General features: G+C 42.4%; 1 protein-coding gene across 4 annotated transcripts in view; it reads left to right on the top strand.

The window, feature by feature from the left end:
- IRAG1 (inositol 1,4,5-triphosphate receptor associated 1) overlaps positions 1-17,521 on the top strand; it is a 121,405-nt gene that overhangs the window by 95,566 nt on the left and 8,318 nt on the right. For all 4 annotated transcript variants that reach the window (XM_082626811.1, XM_082626810.1, XM_082626809.1 and 1 more), the window contains 4 exons: positions 4,569-4,618; positions 5,129-5,236; positions 6,907-6,971; positions 16,157-16,276. In XM_082626811.1, coding sequence (XP_082482937.1) covers positions 4,569-4,618; positions 5,129-5,236; positions 6,907-6,971; positions 16,157-16,276 — 343 coding nt within the window. The remainder of the gene's footprint in view (positions 1-4,568; positions 4,619-5,128; positions 5,237-6,906; positions 6,972-16,156; positions 16,277-17,521) is intronic.

Below are 17,521 nucleotides of genomic sequence, written 5' to 3'. Positions count from 1 at the left end.
TACCAAATATCCAGAGAGGGAAAAAAACACAAACTTCAAATGACAGGAGTTGTGACCAGAATCATCAATAAAGTAGTGTCATTGCAATGCCTAGCTTTTAGACGAAATTAATCAAGAGTCAATATAAATATCTCATAGATTCTCTCTAGTCATAGTACTCCAGGTTTACCTTTAAAAAATGGGAAACAAGTGAGGTTTGTTCTCAAGGCATCTTTTCCCACTTAGAGACCTTCATGTTGTCCCTTGACTCAAATATATCCCTGAAATCTTACCTTTGTCCATTCTACTGTAAAAAATGCCCCAGTTTTGTGTTCAATTCCTTGTATATTTGCTCTCTATATTTAATGGTGACAAACTAATATATGCTCAGTTTTCTGTGATTAATAAAGAACAGTCATTCCCTCTGTCAGGTGGATTTGCATTTTAACAGGGAATTCTGATGACAGACAGATTCAGAGTTTATGTCACTAATCTTTTTTTTTCTTTATACAGCAGGTTCTTATTAGTTATCTATTTTATACATATTAGTGTATATATGTCATATAAGGCTCTTAAAGCAAATTATTTCCAAATAACCCATTGATATTTCCATTTAATGGGTAACGGTGATGTTCAATTCATTGTGCCACGGACATTCTTGGCTTTTCTTTTTGAAAATATTTTTGATTTTGATGGGCCAATATCGTATCTCTTCCCATAGTTTTAATTTGTATTTCTTGACCTTTTCAAATATTTATTGGGCATTTGTATTTCTACTTGTGTAAATTCTCTAATTCTTTGCCCACTTGTGAGATTGGTATTTTATTAACTGTATGAACTCTTCATACACAAAGAATATTTTCTGGTTCTGCTGTTTTGGCTGACTGGAAAACTTGAAAATCCTTTGACTACAAATACTTAGAAATTTCTGCTGGATAAAGTGAAGCAAACATTAGTCTAAAAGAATAGCTGGGGCTTCCCTGGTGGCGCAGTGGTTGAGAGTCCGCCTGCCGATGCAGGGGACACGGGTTCGTGCCTCGGTCTGGGAAGATCCCACATGCCGCGGAGCGGCTGGGCCTATGAGCCATGGCTGCTGAGCCTGCGCGTCCGGAGCCTGTGCTCCGCACCGGGAGAGGCCACAACAGTGAGAGGCCCACATACCGCAAAAAAAAAAAAAAAAAAAAAAAAGAATAGCTGAATCCACAGGAAAAGAAATTGAAATACTCAGATACAAGAAAAGAAAAGAGAACTGAAACCAAGCTGACCCTGCAGCTTTCCTTGAGGATAGAGTCAGCCTCAGCTATCTGGGCTCTGGGCTTTTGCACTCACACGCAATCTGAGATGAGGCCTCGGACACCCAAGGCAGAGAGTTGACTCTGAGCCTCCCATAGAAAGTTAAGACTTTCCGAGGACTGCATCTGTGGAACACTCACCAACTCACAATGGAACAAATCAAGGAAGTTTATCTGTTTCACCCTGGGCTCTAGTAAGAAAAAAACACTTTCTCCTTCCTCATAGGAAAAGTGCATGCCCACAAAGTACATGCCATAACAAAAGTGATGATGCAATATGCAGAGATTCTGAAAAGAACATCACAATGGTGCTGCTAGGAACACTGCTGGAAACAAACATAAATCACTCTGGAGAGACACACCCTGTGCCCAGGAGACACAGGATCCTCTAAGTAAAGCTTCACAGAAGATGAGTTTACAATATAGAATTATAAACTAGGAAAACAATGTACCACAAGCAGGAATCATCAGACACCCAAACCACAGGATTATATGATAAAGATAGCAGATAATAAAACAATCTGATACATTTTTTAACGATATGTGTAAAATTATTAAAGGCATAAAAGAACAAATCAGAAATATGAGAATAGAAGAATACAACCATCAAAAAAAGAATAAAATAGAATCCTAGAAATGAGGAATAGAGGCGTGGAAATTAAAAACTCAGTTGTTTAGGAGTGGTAGTTATTAGAATTGAAGCTATTCCTCAATATTCAAATCTCCTCTTCCTGAATGTGCCCATTCAGATGGGCACACTTCTTCTCCATCCCCTTGAAATTAGGTGAGGCCATGTGATTTGGCATTAAATGTCAGTGGAGGGACATGTGTCGCACTTGAGCTGAGGTCCGTAAGAACTAGTGTGCCATTTGCCCTATGTTTCTTTGTCCAGACATGACAACCATCACTGCTCCAAAATAGTAGAAGCTCCATCAGCCTGAGTCTTGAGTGAGGGGATGCAGGGCAGAGCCTGCTGCCAACTCATAAGCAAATGGACATGTAGCAAAAGCAAGAAATAAATCTTAGTTGTTATAACCCACTAAGGCTTTGGGGTTGTTTATTATTGTAGCATAGCCTAGCTTATCCTGATTGGAACAACATTTACAGCAGATTAGGAACAGTTGAGGAAAAAATTTGTCAACCAGAAAACAGATTTGAAGAAGTCACCCAAAATTCAGTTCAGAGGGATAAATTAATTTAAATATGAAAGAAATGTGATACGAGATATAGAATGAGAAACTTCAAAATACTTTTATTAGGAGATCCATAATGAGAGAATAAGGGAGGGAAAATATTCAAAGGAATTTCCCAGGATCTGAGAATTTTCCAAAACTAAAGAAAGACATGAATCCTTGCATTTAGGAAGTACAGAGACTCCCAAGCAAAAGAAACAAAAACACATCAGAGAGAAACTTTAGAACCCCAAGGACAGAGTGCAGTTCTTAAAAATAACCAGAGAGAGAAGACGGATTATTCACAAAGGAATGGCAATTTCCAAGACCAATAATAGTACCAGGAGACAATGAAGTAGTGTCCAAAGAGCTGAGAGAAAATAACTGTCAACCTGGAGATAATACTACCAAGTAAACTATCATGCAAGCTTGCGGGCTTTGTAAAAACATTTTATGGCAACAACTGAGAAAGGTTACCTCTCACAGATCCTTGCTAAGAGAACAACTAAAGGATGTACTTGGGGAAAAATAAAATTGAGATCAAAAGAAAGTCAGAAGCAAGAAGGGATGGTGATCAAAGACATTTGTAAACATGTGGGTAAATCTAAATAAGCATTCACTGTGTAAAACAACAATCATCATAATTTGGGATTTCAAAAACAAAGTGAAATAAAAATACTGAAAAACAGGGACTTCCCTTGTGGCACAGTGGTTAAGAATCCGCCTGCCAATGCAGGGGACATGGGTTTGAGCCCTGGTCGGGGAAGATCCCACATGCTGTGGAGCAACTAAGCCTGTGCGCCACAACTACTGAGCCTGTGCTCTAGAGCCCATGAGCCAAAACTACTGAGCCCATGTGCCACAACTACTGAGCCCGCGTGCCACAGCTACTGAAGCCCGTGCACCTAGAGCCCATGCTCCACAACAAGAGAAGCCACCGCAATGAGAAGCCCGCTCACTGCAATGAAGAATAGCCCCCCACTCGCCTCTACTAGAGAAAGCCCGTGCGCAGCAACGAAGACCCAAGGCAGCCAAAAATAAATTTTAATTAATTAATTAATTTTAAAAATACTGAAAAACAATATAATTTAAGTTCAAAGGCATGATCATTTTTTTAAGGTTGATTCAAGAAAAGGATAGAGATCTTGATTCATTTAAAATCTAATGTCATGTAACATGTTAAAAGTTTAAGGGGGCACACTAAAGATTACAACTAAAATATATAAATTCCAAACCAATTTGGGGGGAGAGAAGGTTAGAAAAAATTCAATTAATGAAGCAAATATAAACTACAAAATGAGATGGTAGAAATATATCAATCACAAGAAATATAAACAACTTAGACTTGTTGGTTAATAGAAAACCTCAGATTAGATTAAGAAAAAGTGTTAGTTATGTGCTTTTCAAGAGAAACACCTAAAATACATGAATATGAGGAATAGACAGCTATACAGACTAGATGGTGTTGGTCAAACTGAATCAAACTGAATTGAGCTGTCAAAAACCTTTCTCTACACATACTGGTGTTTTCTAGTGGTAGTATTATCCAGGTGTGGTGCTAAATATTTTACATGAATTTTACATATTTTACATATCACTTAATATATGTACTAAGGAGAAGAAAATCCAGGGGTGCTAGTTTCTTTTGTTCTGAATTATTTTGTAGATGACATATTGAAATTACTGTTGTCAACAAGTTTCCATTTTTTATTGACACCACACCTTCCTTGCCCATAATTTCTGTGACTGTACATTCCTTGAATGAGCAAGAAATGACCCAATAAGCCCTGGATTGCTACGAGGAATCTTCACATACTCTCCACGGCATAACCCAGAGACCGTGTGGTGGTGTGAGGTGGAGACCAGAGGTGCAAGACTAGGGATTCTCATAGTGCCCAGAGGAGTTAGGATGAAGGCTGTGTCCCCCAAAAAAACCCACTCTGCAGATGATTGTCTCAAAAGGTCAAGTGTCAAATTCAGTGACCTCTGCACCTAGGCCCTTGGGACATCCCTTGAGGGTCAGTTCTGGCCCATAGATACCTTGGCTTAGTTTCTGCTATCTGCTTCCTGCTGGAGCCTACTCTGAAAACTAACCTGGGTTCTTCTCTGTTCCCTCCTGCTGCAGAAGATGGGGTCCCTCGCACAGCGCGGTCCATGTCCCTCTCGCTGGGAAAGGTATGCATGTTCAAGGAATACTGGGGAAAGAAAGACAGAAGTTTCCACAGTCAGCCAGGAAATCAGTCATTCTTGGATCCACAGGTTCTCACTCAGCTTCCGAACCTTGCTAGCTCATCCTCCAACCTTCCCTTGCTCGTGGCTTCCAGGACTGCACCATCTCTTTAATGAACATGAAATGATGCACAAACTTTGGTATTGCCATAGATCATTTTCATACACTATCCAGGGTTTCATACACTGTCCAATGACTGGGCGTCATTTCTGTTCCATCTCTTCAGGATCTGAGAAATTAAAATCAGAACATGTTGAGAAATCACTCATCACTAATAAAAAAATTTGTTAATTTTGGCCACTCTCTCTACACCAACCCCCAGCACCATCACTACCCTAAAACCAGGATATCCATTGAACACAGCATTTGGAATTAGTAGGCATTTCCCAGGCCTTTCTGAACTTTGGGTGCTGCCCCCTCCATGACAGTAGGCCTGATCCCTTCTCTTCCCACAGAACATGCCCCGCCGGAGGGTCAGCGTTGCCGTGGTGCCCAAGTTTAATATCCTGAACCTGCCTGGCCAGTCACCCAGCTCATCTCCCATCCCCTCCTTACCAGCCCTGGTGAGTATGATAATGCTTGCCTCCTGGGCCTCAGGCTCACAACTATGGGGGTGACCTGGATGGGGTAGGGTCAACAAAGTGAGGAAATTCCCAGCACAGATTCTGGGCTATGGGTTCAGAAGCCTCAGTATAGACCAGGCCCCAGGTCTTGTACTGCCCTGAGAAGACTCAGTGTCCTTGAGCAAGGTGCTGGCAGCTCAGAGAGTGTTCCTTGCAAAGCGTGTGTCTTTTCATGCTTAAACCAGAACCCTCCACTCTGCAGTGGGTTTAAGCAGCTGAAGATTGCATTATGGAGTACTTGGTAAGCTGAGCTTTGAACCCTAGGCCCTCTGATTCCAGAGCCTGAGTTCTTAAACTCAATGTTACCCTGCTTTGATTCATTACAGCGTTGTTTACAACATTGAAAAATTGGAAATAGCCAGAATTCCCATTAGTAAGAGATTGGTTTAATAAATTATGAAAAGCTCAATAAGGGGTTTCTATGCAGCTGCTAAATATATGATTAAAATATAAAATTTTATTTATCGACATGAAAAAAGTCCATAATTTATTATTAACAAAAAGCAAAACCCCAGTATATACAGCATAACTCTGTTTTGTAGTTTAAGAGTGTTTTTCTGTGTGTAAGCAGAAAATTCTGGAAGAATGTAAGTAAAACTACTAATAATGGTTATCTCTGGGCAATGGTAAAATCACAGGTGATTTTAATTTTCTTGATGCCTCTTTATACTTCTAGAGTAAGAATGTATTACTTATAATCAGAAAAAAAAATCCACTTCAATTTTTTTTAAAAACAAAGGCTATTCCTATAAACAAAATATTTTCTAGATTCCAGAACTTTGTGAATCTGGTTAATCTTACCTAAAACTCTTAGGAGAACTAGTTAGTGGTTTTAACAGGGACTATTTCCCATTCTATACTAAATGTATAATGTGGCTTCCAAATATATATATATTCCTTTAGACTAGGGGTTAGCAATCAGGGCTATCCATTAAAATCACATAGGGTACTTCTAAAACATTCAATGCCTAGGCCCCAACCTAAGATTGTGGATTGGATCAGTACTTTAAGAAAATATCCCCCAGGCGATTCTAACATACAGGCAGAGTTGAAAGCCATTGCTTAAACCAAATCCATTGCAGCAAAACAACGTGGTATTCCTGGGGAATTTATTATAAAGAAATTTCTGATGCCTTGAGCTTTTAGTAATGGCAGGTATCTCCTGAGCGTTGTGCTTGGAACTGCATCTCGAGGGCAGTGATGGGCTTGTGTGAATCCATCCCAGGGGCCTTGGGACCTGCATTTGGTAGGAGCTTCCCTGGTATTTAGTCCAAGTCAGTAAACAGGGAATAGAGAGAAACCGATGGCTCCCTTCCAGAATGGAGCCTCAAGATGTAAACTCTTTCCCTTATTCAAGGAAACTTGGAAGAGAGAAGGAAAATGTGCACATTGCCTGTGCTCCAGAGGGAAAGAACACCCAGGAAAGGAGGGCAGAGGAGGCCTGAGGAAGGGCCAGTGCCTGGGCTCAGATACAGATTAGAAAGCTTGGGGAGGGGGAAGGGGAAAGAGGGGCAGCAGCAACCCCTCCCCAGCATCATCGGAGACCTGTCGGCCCTGGCTTCTTCCTTCCTAGCTGATCCTCAATTCTCTGTCTCCTGTTTTCCATTCAGTCAGAATCACCCAATGGGAAAGGCAACCCACCTGTCACCTCAGCACTGCCTGCACTTTTGGAAAAGTAAGTATGTCCCTTTTCCTCTTAACTTTGGGGATCTCTGAGGAAAATTTCCCCAACTCACCTTTCCTCCCAACCTCACCCCAAAATGCGATGGAAAGCGAATTAAGTTCTAGGGGAAATGAATGGGACTCTGAGACCCACAAAGATTTCAGACCGAGTTTGCGAAATTCCTGGACCAGGAAGATGCTGCAGCTGAGTCCAAGTGTGCCTCAGTCCCAGAAGAGCCCAGAGGGGACAGAAGCCTTCTTTATTCAATGGGATCCTTTGGGCTACAGATACAAGAAAGCCCCAACTCAAAGGGGTTTAAATAGTAGGTCCACAGATGAGGCTTTTCCAGATGTGGTACAGCAAGGCCCCAGCTCAACCTCTACAATTTCCTTTTCTCTGCCCACTTTGTATGTTGACTTCATCAGCAGGTTTATGGCAAATGGCTACTACTTCCAGGTATTTCATCCAGATGTGACAACATCTAGAGGAAGAAAGGGACTATCTCTTTCCATGTTTCTTTCTTAGGAATGAACTCAGGAATCTTTTTTCAGTCTTCCTTCTTATCTTGTTAGCAAATTTGGAACACGCTCCCTTTCTGAACCAATCACAGGCTTTAGGAATGAGATTGTCATCATGGGCTTAAACTATGCCCTAGAGATGGGAAGAGCATGTCAGCTTCCCATTGACCAAAATGGCTTCATGAAGAAGAGTAAATTCATGAGCAAAATCACGTTGCTTTTAGGAAGTAGGAGGGAGAGTGAGTATTGAATTCGCAACAAACAGTGTCTGCTACCCTGACTTTTCTAGGCACCTATGCAATTTGCAGGTCTTTTTATCCTCAGCCAAAGCAAGACAGGCTATTTCTACATACTCAGAAGAGTTTATAACTTGCTTTTCCAGTTCTTTCATTTGCTTGCTGGAAAACATCTGGATCACAGCTGCCACCTCTCAGAACTTTCCCCATGTGTCTTTCCTCATTTGGTAAAACATACACCTCTATTCTTCCTTCTTCCTTGCCTTGAGACAGCTTTAGTCCTTCATTTTTCATTGATGTTAGAATAGTTTTGCTTGACCTGGCAAGGAATGTCTGTGTTGGGCCCCTTTTTTAGTACAGACAAACTCCCAGCTCCCCACCCCCAGACTCAGCCTGTTTTCCTCAGCTCTCAGAACATGCAACCACCAACCTATCGTTCAGTGACTCTCCCCCCATTAATCTTGACGTTTGCGAGGCAATTCCTCACTTTGCCACCTCACCCCAAGAAAGCTAACAAGTTCTTCATGTTGTGTAGGGTGCTTTTGTTTGTTTCTTTGTTTCCTTGTTTTCTCGATCACTACAGGGACATTGTACAGGGGTGACAAACTAACAACCACGTGGAAGTAACCGAGGCTACAGAATTTTACCAAGTCCCTAAAGTCATAGTGTCTAGTCCATGGTCTCTGAATTTCTCCAGAAATGGCCATCTGATGCCCTGCGTGAGAAGCACACTGAAATTCTCCCTTCCAGTCCTGCCTTTGGACACACCAACCCCTTTTTCCCAACAAGGCTCCATTCCTAACTGTCGACCTGCAGAGCAGGTCAAGGCAGAAAATCTATGTCCCCTCTCTCCCCAACAGACTCTCATGATGGGGCAGGACCTGGACTCTGTAGAACGAATGCTCAGGCCTGCTGAGAGCTTCCATCTGAGGCAGTGGAGGTCATCAAGTACCTGAACTATCCTTGGTAGGAGCAAGTGAGGTGCAAAATTGGGGACAGCAGGCAGCAGCCCTGAATCAGGAGTGGCAATGAATGAGGATCAATGGTGGCAGCACCATTCCAGGGCTTTAGAACCAGGAGAGAGAGGGACAGAGTGAGGATTCAGGCAAATCAAGCAAGAAGCTGTCTGCTGCTCATTCTTATGGGCTATTCAGAGAGACCACCATGATACATTACCCATGCTGTAGTTGACTTGCCTGTTGGGAATATACCCAGCCTATAAAGACGGCTGCAAAAAGGGGAGGGGATGTTCAAAGGAGGAGGGATTCAGACTAACAACAGCTTCCCCCTCTGGATTTCTAAAAGATGCTAAGTAATTTTCATCTAAATTTATAGAACTGGAAATATTGATTGCCAAGGGGCTGACAATGAGACAATCTGTGAGTGAAAATGAATTCGTATCTTCATTCTAACAGAAATACAGTTGATTCTAGCCACCTTTTCCACACTGTTAAAGAGAAATAATGCATTATGTGTTAATATGCATTGCTTTCTAGATTGCTGTATTTAAATGATCTCACATTTCCCTAAGCATACAGTGACTAAGCAGGTAGGGAATTGGCTAAACACATGAAAGATGATGAGAAGATCATACTGCCTGTGGATACTTCACAAGCAAATACCTAACCGCAGACTGCACTCCCAATATGACTTGAGAGAATTCTGAACCTTGTTCTTGCAGGTCACTTCATAGTAACCTGTTCTTCACCTCAACAAGGGTCTAGGAACCTGTAGATTCAGAGAAAAATATAGAGAGTGATATTTAAAATTAGTATTAAAGATTAAAATAGAACAAGGCTCAAGAACAGTTTCATAAGTAGAAAAAGCTATTTATTCATAGTCTTTCATTTTTCATTCCTTCAACAATTAATAACCAAGAGCCAGGCACCTAGAATGCACCCAAGGAGCTCACAGTATAATGGGAAAGACAGATGGGAAACAGCCTATTGTAATACAATGTGATGGGTGATATCAGAAGGAAGTACAGGTTACCAAGGGAATAAGACACAAGAAAATGATCACTCAACCCAGTTTTGGTATGGAGGTGGGGGGACGGAGGCTTAGAAAATGTTTCCTCGAGGAATTTACTTTAAAAGTGAAACATGAAGGTTATATAGTTAACCAGGTGAATAGGAAGTTAACAACATTCCATGCTCTAAGGCAAGAAAGTATGGAGTAGTCAAGGAACACTACTGATGATTTATCACATGCTTACAATACTTATTATTTATTACATGCTTACTTTTTGCCAAATGCTGTTCTAATTGCTTTACATTAATGATCTCATTTAATCCTTAAAATAATACCATGAGGCAGGTATACTATTAATATCTTTATTTTATAGATGAGGAATCTGAAACTCAGTGAAATCATCACTTGCCTGAAGTTACACAGCTAGTAGATAGCAGAATTCATGTGCTTAACCTCTTAATAGACCCTCAACTGGAAGAACAGAAAGAAGTTCAGTGTGACTGGTGAGAAGAGAGTGGATTTAAGAGCAAGTTTTGAAAAAGCTCCTGTGAGCTATTGTGAAAGAACCTGGTGACTGCCTGGGTGTGGAGTGGAGGGCAGAGTGGATGGGAGCAGAGGGTGTACACAGAGCCATTCAGTGAGGGATCAGCACCATCATAGATGTGGATGGTGCACAGGGCTGGTTTCATAAGGGGGCCATTATACTGCTATATCACAGAGCAAATTTTCACTATAATTTGTAAAATAACCATTTGGTACACTTTTGGAGCCCTCAAGATAAATTGCTTAAATTTATCTTGACATTATATGACATTAAATATATACAGTAAACAACTCCCTTCTGCTGATAGTATTCTGGAATGGATTAGCCCTCAATCAACTAGTAGTGGACCCCAGAAACCCGGGATTGAGTAACAGAGATTAAGGAAGCTATTGTAGCTCAGGTCCCCCGGGCTGGGCTTGTCTGAGGGAGCCTTGGCAGTGGGGGTGGCTTAGAGACCTAGGTGAGCCCGAGAAGGTAAGATCTGTCCATTGGAAAGGATTGGAGACACTTTCAAATATTGAAAAAATAGACTCTGTGGAAAAAATAGACTCTACTATATCTGCAGGTCACACAACACATTTTGATTAAACAGCCCCTCAGGTTACTGAGAGCTGAGCACAGTGACAAATGTTTTTGACCCAGTGGACATGAGAGAACAATGAGCCTCATTCTAATTAATCATCCCCAAAAGAAAGCATACAAGATTATGGGCTAGGAATAGATGCCAAGATCCATGAGTGTCTGGCCCAGAAGTCCTTAGGTGGGCACAAGCTGTGCTCAGCTCCACGTTTATAGGCATGCATAGGGATTCCTTCAGCTCAGCCCAAGCACTGAGTTCTCAGGAAATAGTCATTTACATAGAGGACCTGCCCATTTTGTAAGATTAATGGGCAGGGATGAGATGAGCCACGGTGAAGTCAATACAACTCAGCAAACAATTAAAGGCACTTACTATGTACCAAGCACCATTCAAACTGAAACACAGTCTGTCTCCCTGCAATCACAGTCATATGGAGGGATGGACATGTGTATAAAACATAAAAGCTCCCTAGCTCCAAGTTATGCTATAAAAGAGGTGCAATGAGGGTATAAAGGGAGAGAGAGATCAACTTTAACCAGAGGGTGTGAGACAGAGGAAAACATTAACAACAGTTCCACAAAGGAAAAGGTATTTGAACAGAGTCTTTAAAATGCATAGGGAGAAAATTCCAGATAGTTCGAGAAGATATTTAAGAAACTATAAACTCAGTCTAAGGGTCAGGAAATAACAGTAAACATTTTACACCCTACCATATTTCATAAAATAATTGCTTTCCCTACCCTTGGCTGTAGCTGTATTTTTCTGCTCTTGTTCTAGTCATTAGGTCAAATAGGAAACTGCACATTAGGCAAAGATCGCATGGAAGGGAGTGGATAATGTAATTTTAAAAAGGAGAAATGTTATGAATAGCTGATATTTTTAGAGCGTTATCTTTCTTGTTCACAATGGGTTTTGGTTTCCAGCCTGATGAAATGTAAATTTTACAAGGTCTGAGGGAAACTAAGACATGGGTAACTGATGCCAAGAATGAGGAGACTCACTCATAAAGCCTGTCTGAGAGGTCAGGGAGGGTGACAGCTGTGATCTTTCAGAGTCCTGGCTGAAAAGCTCTGCTCGCTGTTCTGCCTTGTTCGAGGGCTCCTCCATGACAAGACTCCCATTGGGATTCCAGACACCTAGGTAAGCTGCAGGATTTATAGAGAAGGCATGGCCATTAGGATACTTCCTTTAAACTCATGATTTCCTACCTCAAATAGGCTCCCAGCACCGTCAGCCATCCAACTATGATCTTCTAGCACGTTTGTCCCCCCACCTCCACCCCATGATTCTTACACCTGCTCTTCCCTCTTCAAGCCTTCCTAGACCTCCCTACCTCTCACTTTTAGCAGATGACCTTGTCTTCCATTTTATAGAGAAAATTTAAGCTATCAGATAGGAGGATCCCTCTCATCTTCCTTTGCCAAACTCCGAGCTCACCATCTTCATTTCCTTCCTGCCTTTGTTATGACCAAGGAGAAGTTTCTCCACCTTTCTAAGGTCTGTCCCTACTTTCTTTTTTCAAAGAATTTATTCCTTTGGTCCTCCCCTTTCTCTCATCCCCTCTACTGGATCATTTCTATCCACATTCAAATGTGCTTTCATCCCTTGACCCACTTTTTCAGCTACGTGTTCCCCTGACACAGTCTTCTATTCCCTGTCCTTGTCAAATTTCTGTCTACGTCTTCCCCTTTCTCACCTCCCATTCTTCCCTCAGCCCGTTCCAATCTGTCTTTGCTTCTACCATGTAACCAAAGCTCCTCTTGACCTCCATGTTATCCAATCCAATAGTTGCCTCTTCTGTACTCATCTGACTTGGGCTCTCAAAAGTGTGTGCGTGACACACTTAATGCTCCCTCCTTGACACGCTCTCCTTTTGTTATCAAATGGGGGTCCCACTGCGCGCTGCTTATAAAATCACTACTCACAAATAGTAGAAAGGAAAGGTGCCTTTAATCAGAATGCTGGCAATCTGGGGAGATGGTGGACTCAGTGTCCCCAAAAACCACCTCCAAAGATTCTGCTCAGCCATGAAACTTTTAAAGGGAAGGAGGGAAGTAATCTCAGTTAGTCATTGGGATGGGGATCAGAGTGGTCACCATCCCCCCACTGCATGCAGGCTCATTCACTCTAGATGTTATCTTGTTCACACAGTTTGACCACACTGTTTGTTTGGGAGATTACTGAAGGGGAAGCTAGGGAAGAGATCTGGTCATCTGTTAATTACTTATTCTTCACTTCTACCTCTTTGATCTACGGAAAGAACCAACAAGTTAGTCAAGGTATCGTGTAATCAAAAGATTTGAAAGGTGTGTGTGAGCTGGAGATGAGTAGAGCATGGGGGTGCCTGACTTAAAAGGGGTAAGAGACCTGTACTCAGAAAACTATAAGTTACTGATGAAAGAAATCAAAGATGACACAAACAGATGGAGAGATATACCATGTTCTTGGATCGGAAGAATCAATATTGTGAAAATAACTATACTACCCAAAGCAATCTACAGATTCAATGCAATCCCTATCAAATTACCAAGGATATTTTTCACAGAATTAGAACAAAAAATTTTACCTTTTGTATGGAAACACAAAAGACCCTGAATAGTGAAAACAATCTTGAGAAAGAAAAATGAAGCTGGAGGAATCAGGTTCCCTGACTTCAGACTATACTCCAAAGCTACAGTAATCAAGACAGTATGGTACTGGCACAAAAACAGAAATATAGATCAATGGAACAGGATAGAAAGTCCAGAGATAAACCCATGCACCTATGGTCACCTAATCAATGACAAAGGAGGCAAGAATAAACAATGGAGAAAAGACAGTCCCTTCAATAAGTGGCACTGGGAAAACTGGACAGCTACATGTAAAAGAATGAAATTAGAACACTCCCTAACAGCATACACAAAAATAAACTCAAAATGGATTAAAGACCTAAATGTAAGGCTGGACACTATAAAACTCTTAGAGGAAAACATAGGCAAAACACTCTTTGACATAAATCGCAGCAAGATCTTTTTTGACCCACCTCCTAGAGTAATGAAAATAAAAATAAACAAATGGGACCTAATGAAACTTAAAATCTTTTGCACAGCAAAGGAAACCACAAACAAGACGAAAAGACAATCCTCAGAATGGGAGAAAATATTTGCAAAGGAAGCAACTGGCAAAGGATTAATCTCCAAAATATACCAGCAGCTCACGCAGCTCAATATCAAAAAACAAACAACCCAATCCAAAAATGGGCAGAAGACCTAAATAGGCATTTCTCCAAAGAAGACACACAGATGGCCAAGAGGCACATGAGAAGATGCTCGACATCACTAATTATTAGAGAAATGCAAATCAAAACTACAATGAGGTATCACCTCACACCAGTCAGGATGGCCATCATCAAAAAGTCTACAAACAGTAAATGCTGGAGAGGATGTGAAGAAAAGGGAACCCTCTTACATCCTAGGTGAGAATGTAAATTGATACAGCCACTATGGAGAACAGTATGGAGGTTCCTTAAAAAACTAAAAATAGAACTACCATATGACCCAGCAATCCCACTCCTGGGCATATACTCAGAGAAAACCGTAATTCCAAGAGATACATGCACCCCAGTGTTCATTGCAGCACTATTTGCAATAGACAGGATATGGAAGCAACCTAAATGTCCATCAACAGAGGAATGGATAAAGAAGATGTGGTACATATATACGATGGAACATTACTCAGCCATAAGAAGGAATGAAACTGTGCCATATGCAGAGACATGGATGGACCTAGAGACTGTCATACAGAGTGAAGTAAGTCTGAAAGAGAAAAACAAATATCATATATTAATGCACATATGTGGAATCTAGAAAAATGGTACGGATGAACCTATTTGAGAGAACAAACGTATGGACACCAAGGGGGGAAGGTGGGGTGGTGGGATGAACTGGGAGATTGGGATTGACATATATACACTACTATGTATAAAATAGATAACTAATGAGAACCTACTGTATAGCACAAGGAACTCTACTCAGTGCTCTGTGGTGACCTAAATGGGAAGGAAATCCAAAAAGGAGGGGATATATGTATACATATAGCTGATTCACTTTGCTCTACAGCGGAAATGAACACAACATTGTAAAAAATGTTATTCCAAAAAAAAAATCGTCACAGGAAAAAAAAGTTAGTTACAATATAGCTTTGCTAAAGTGACAAGAAAATGGGCTTCCTGCTGAGGGCGGTTTCCTGCAAAGAGCTGCTTACAGTCTCTCAGCTCCCAGGACTCCATGCTCTCCGGGTTCTCCTCTTACCTCTGTGGCTGCTACTTCTCAGCTCCTCCACAGGCTCCTCCTTCTCCACCTGAGCTAAGGACAGAGATGCCTGTGGCTTGGTCCTGGGTCCTCTTCTCATCTTTCTTCATACTATGTCCCCAGACAGTCTTATCCATTCCCCTGGCTTTAAATACCATCTATATTCTGAATATCTCCAGCCTAGAGCTCTTCTCTCACTCACTTTGGTATATCCAACTATCAACTTGACATCTCCACCTGGATACCTCACAGGCATCAAAAATCTTGTGCAGAAGTTAACCCTTACCTCATTGCTCCTCTTCAGTTCCTCAAACATCTCCACATCTTTTGTATCCCGAGGTGTTCACACATCCTGCATCCTCTACCTGGGAGGATCTTCCCTCTGCTATAGATGTGGCTGACTTCTCATCTTTCAGGTCTGTGCTTCAGTTACTCCATCTCTGAGAGGCCTTTTCTGGCCACTCAATCTAAGCAGATTCTCTCCTCATTATTTTCTGTCATTGCACAGAGTTTATTTCTCTCATAAAAGTTATCACAGTTTGTAATTAATTTCATATTTTTTCTTTCCTTTTTGGGGCATTGTCTCCTGCTGTGCTCCGTGTTGGCAAAGACCTTTCTTTTGTTTTCTAATGTATCCCCAGCATATTACAAGGTGCCTGTGACTTAGCACTGGGTAGATATTTGCATGAATGAAGCAGAAGATGGACTACAGGGATGGGATGACTCTGAACATTTGGTCCACCTCCATCTTCCTCCTCTTAGTGCCCTGGAGCTCCCAATATCTGTCTGTCCACTCAGAGCATCTCCTGCAATAAGAATAAAAGTGGATTTGAGAGCAGGAGGAAAAAGGCAAGCTGGTGCAGTACTTGATGTCTGGGGGCCTAAGGAGGATTCATGGACTAAGGCCTTTATAAAATCTTAAGGTAGAAAGATTGAAATAAATTCAATCCAGAATGAGTTTCCTCACTTCCGGCCAGGAACAGACCAAAGACATGGTTTGGTTTTCAGAAGTTCCATCTGTCCCTGAAAGGACACCCTGTACTTCCTTCTTCTTGCTAGTGGGAAGACAAACGGGGACCTGGATTGTGAGGCCTCTGCTTCCGTGCCAACTCCAAGCTGCCTGGAGGGGTTTAGCCAGGAGACCAAGGCCAGGATGGAGGAAGAAGCATACAAGAAGGGGTGAGTCAGCCTTCAGCAGCCCTGAGGTCACCTGGCATTGCTCAAAAGATACCTTCCCACGGGCCTTTCCTGTCTCTGAGAGGATTTAGGGAAGCAACCCGTGGCCCTGGGACCTCCTTGCCTGAGTAAGGAACTACATAGGAAAGAGCAGTACTGTTCCACAGGAAAGACAGGAGGAAACGAGGCAAGAGGGTGTGGTAAATAATAACTAGGCTGCCCTCTTTTTTAGGCAGAAAGCCACCAGAATGATCTGGAAATCAGGGGCCCTGGGTGGGTTCCTCTTGGTGGTGCCTGAGGCTTCCTGACACATGCCCAGAGCAGTCACGCCACTGCCAGCAGTGCCCAGGAGCAGCTGCAGCCCCACTTCCTGGACCTGCCTCAGCCATCCCTTCTTCCTGTCAAAGGAGCCCTCTCAACTTCCAGCCGCCCCCTTCTCTAATTGAGCTTCAATAGCACTTTTGGCTCGTTGTCAGTCACTGATGAGGCAGAACACTGAGCAAGGCCCCAGCTGAGCCAGGTAGAGAAGTACCTCTGACCAGGTACCACATCCTGAGCTGCTTTCCCAGTAGCTCCTGAGGGAGATACAGCTTCCCTCTGATGTGGGACCTGTGGGCTTTGGTGTGGTGGCCACCTGCACCGTGGTGGGGTTGCCCCAACCCAACTGTGCTAGCCTTAAACACTCAGCTGTAGGACAAGCAAAAAGTATGTTCAGGGTGATATTAAACCTGGGAGAAGGAAGTCAGAGGGTTTCCCTTGGCAAGCCTGTCTTTTCACCCACACCTGTCCTCTGTACTTAGAATGCTTCCATCAGCTTTGTGAACATTTACTGTGAACCTGTGTGCCTTTCACTTTCACAAAGCTTCCCAACAAGCCTGTGTGACAGGTGTCACCTTCCCTAGGTCAAGCCGTATGCCTGGCACTTCCTCAAAATGTTCCAACATCCGTGCAATGAGTGCCAGCCTCTCCTTTTTACAGGGGAGGAGCTGAGGCTCCAAGGCCACACAGTCCTTAGCATGCAGTCCTTAGCCCTCCCAAATGGTTTGTAGAAGAATCCAGCCAGGAGACTCTGCACCCATATTTTTTCCCTGTCTCTTTTGTCACACTTTCACATAAACAGGAAGAATGGCCAAGGGGTGAGGGGAAATCATCCTGACAGGAGCCACCATAGGATGCGGTGGAGCTTCCCAGCTTTTTCCTATTGTGTGGAACCACAGGAAGTGAGTGTGTAATCATCAGAGATGCTCA

Source organism: Mesoplodon mirus (genome assembly GCF_964341445.2).
Source record: "Mesoplodon mirus genome assembly, chromosome: 7".
Lineage (NCBI taxonomy): Eukaryota > Metazoa > Chordata > Mammalia > Artiodactyla > Ziphiidae > Mesoplodon > Mesoplodon mirus.
Note: the sequence above shows the minus strand (reverse complement) of the source record. Positions and strands in the feature narration are given on the sequence as shown.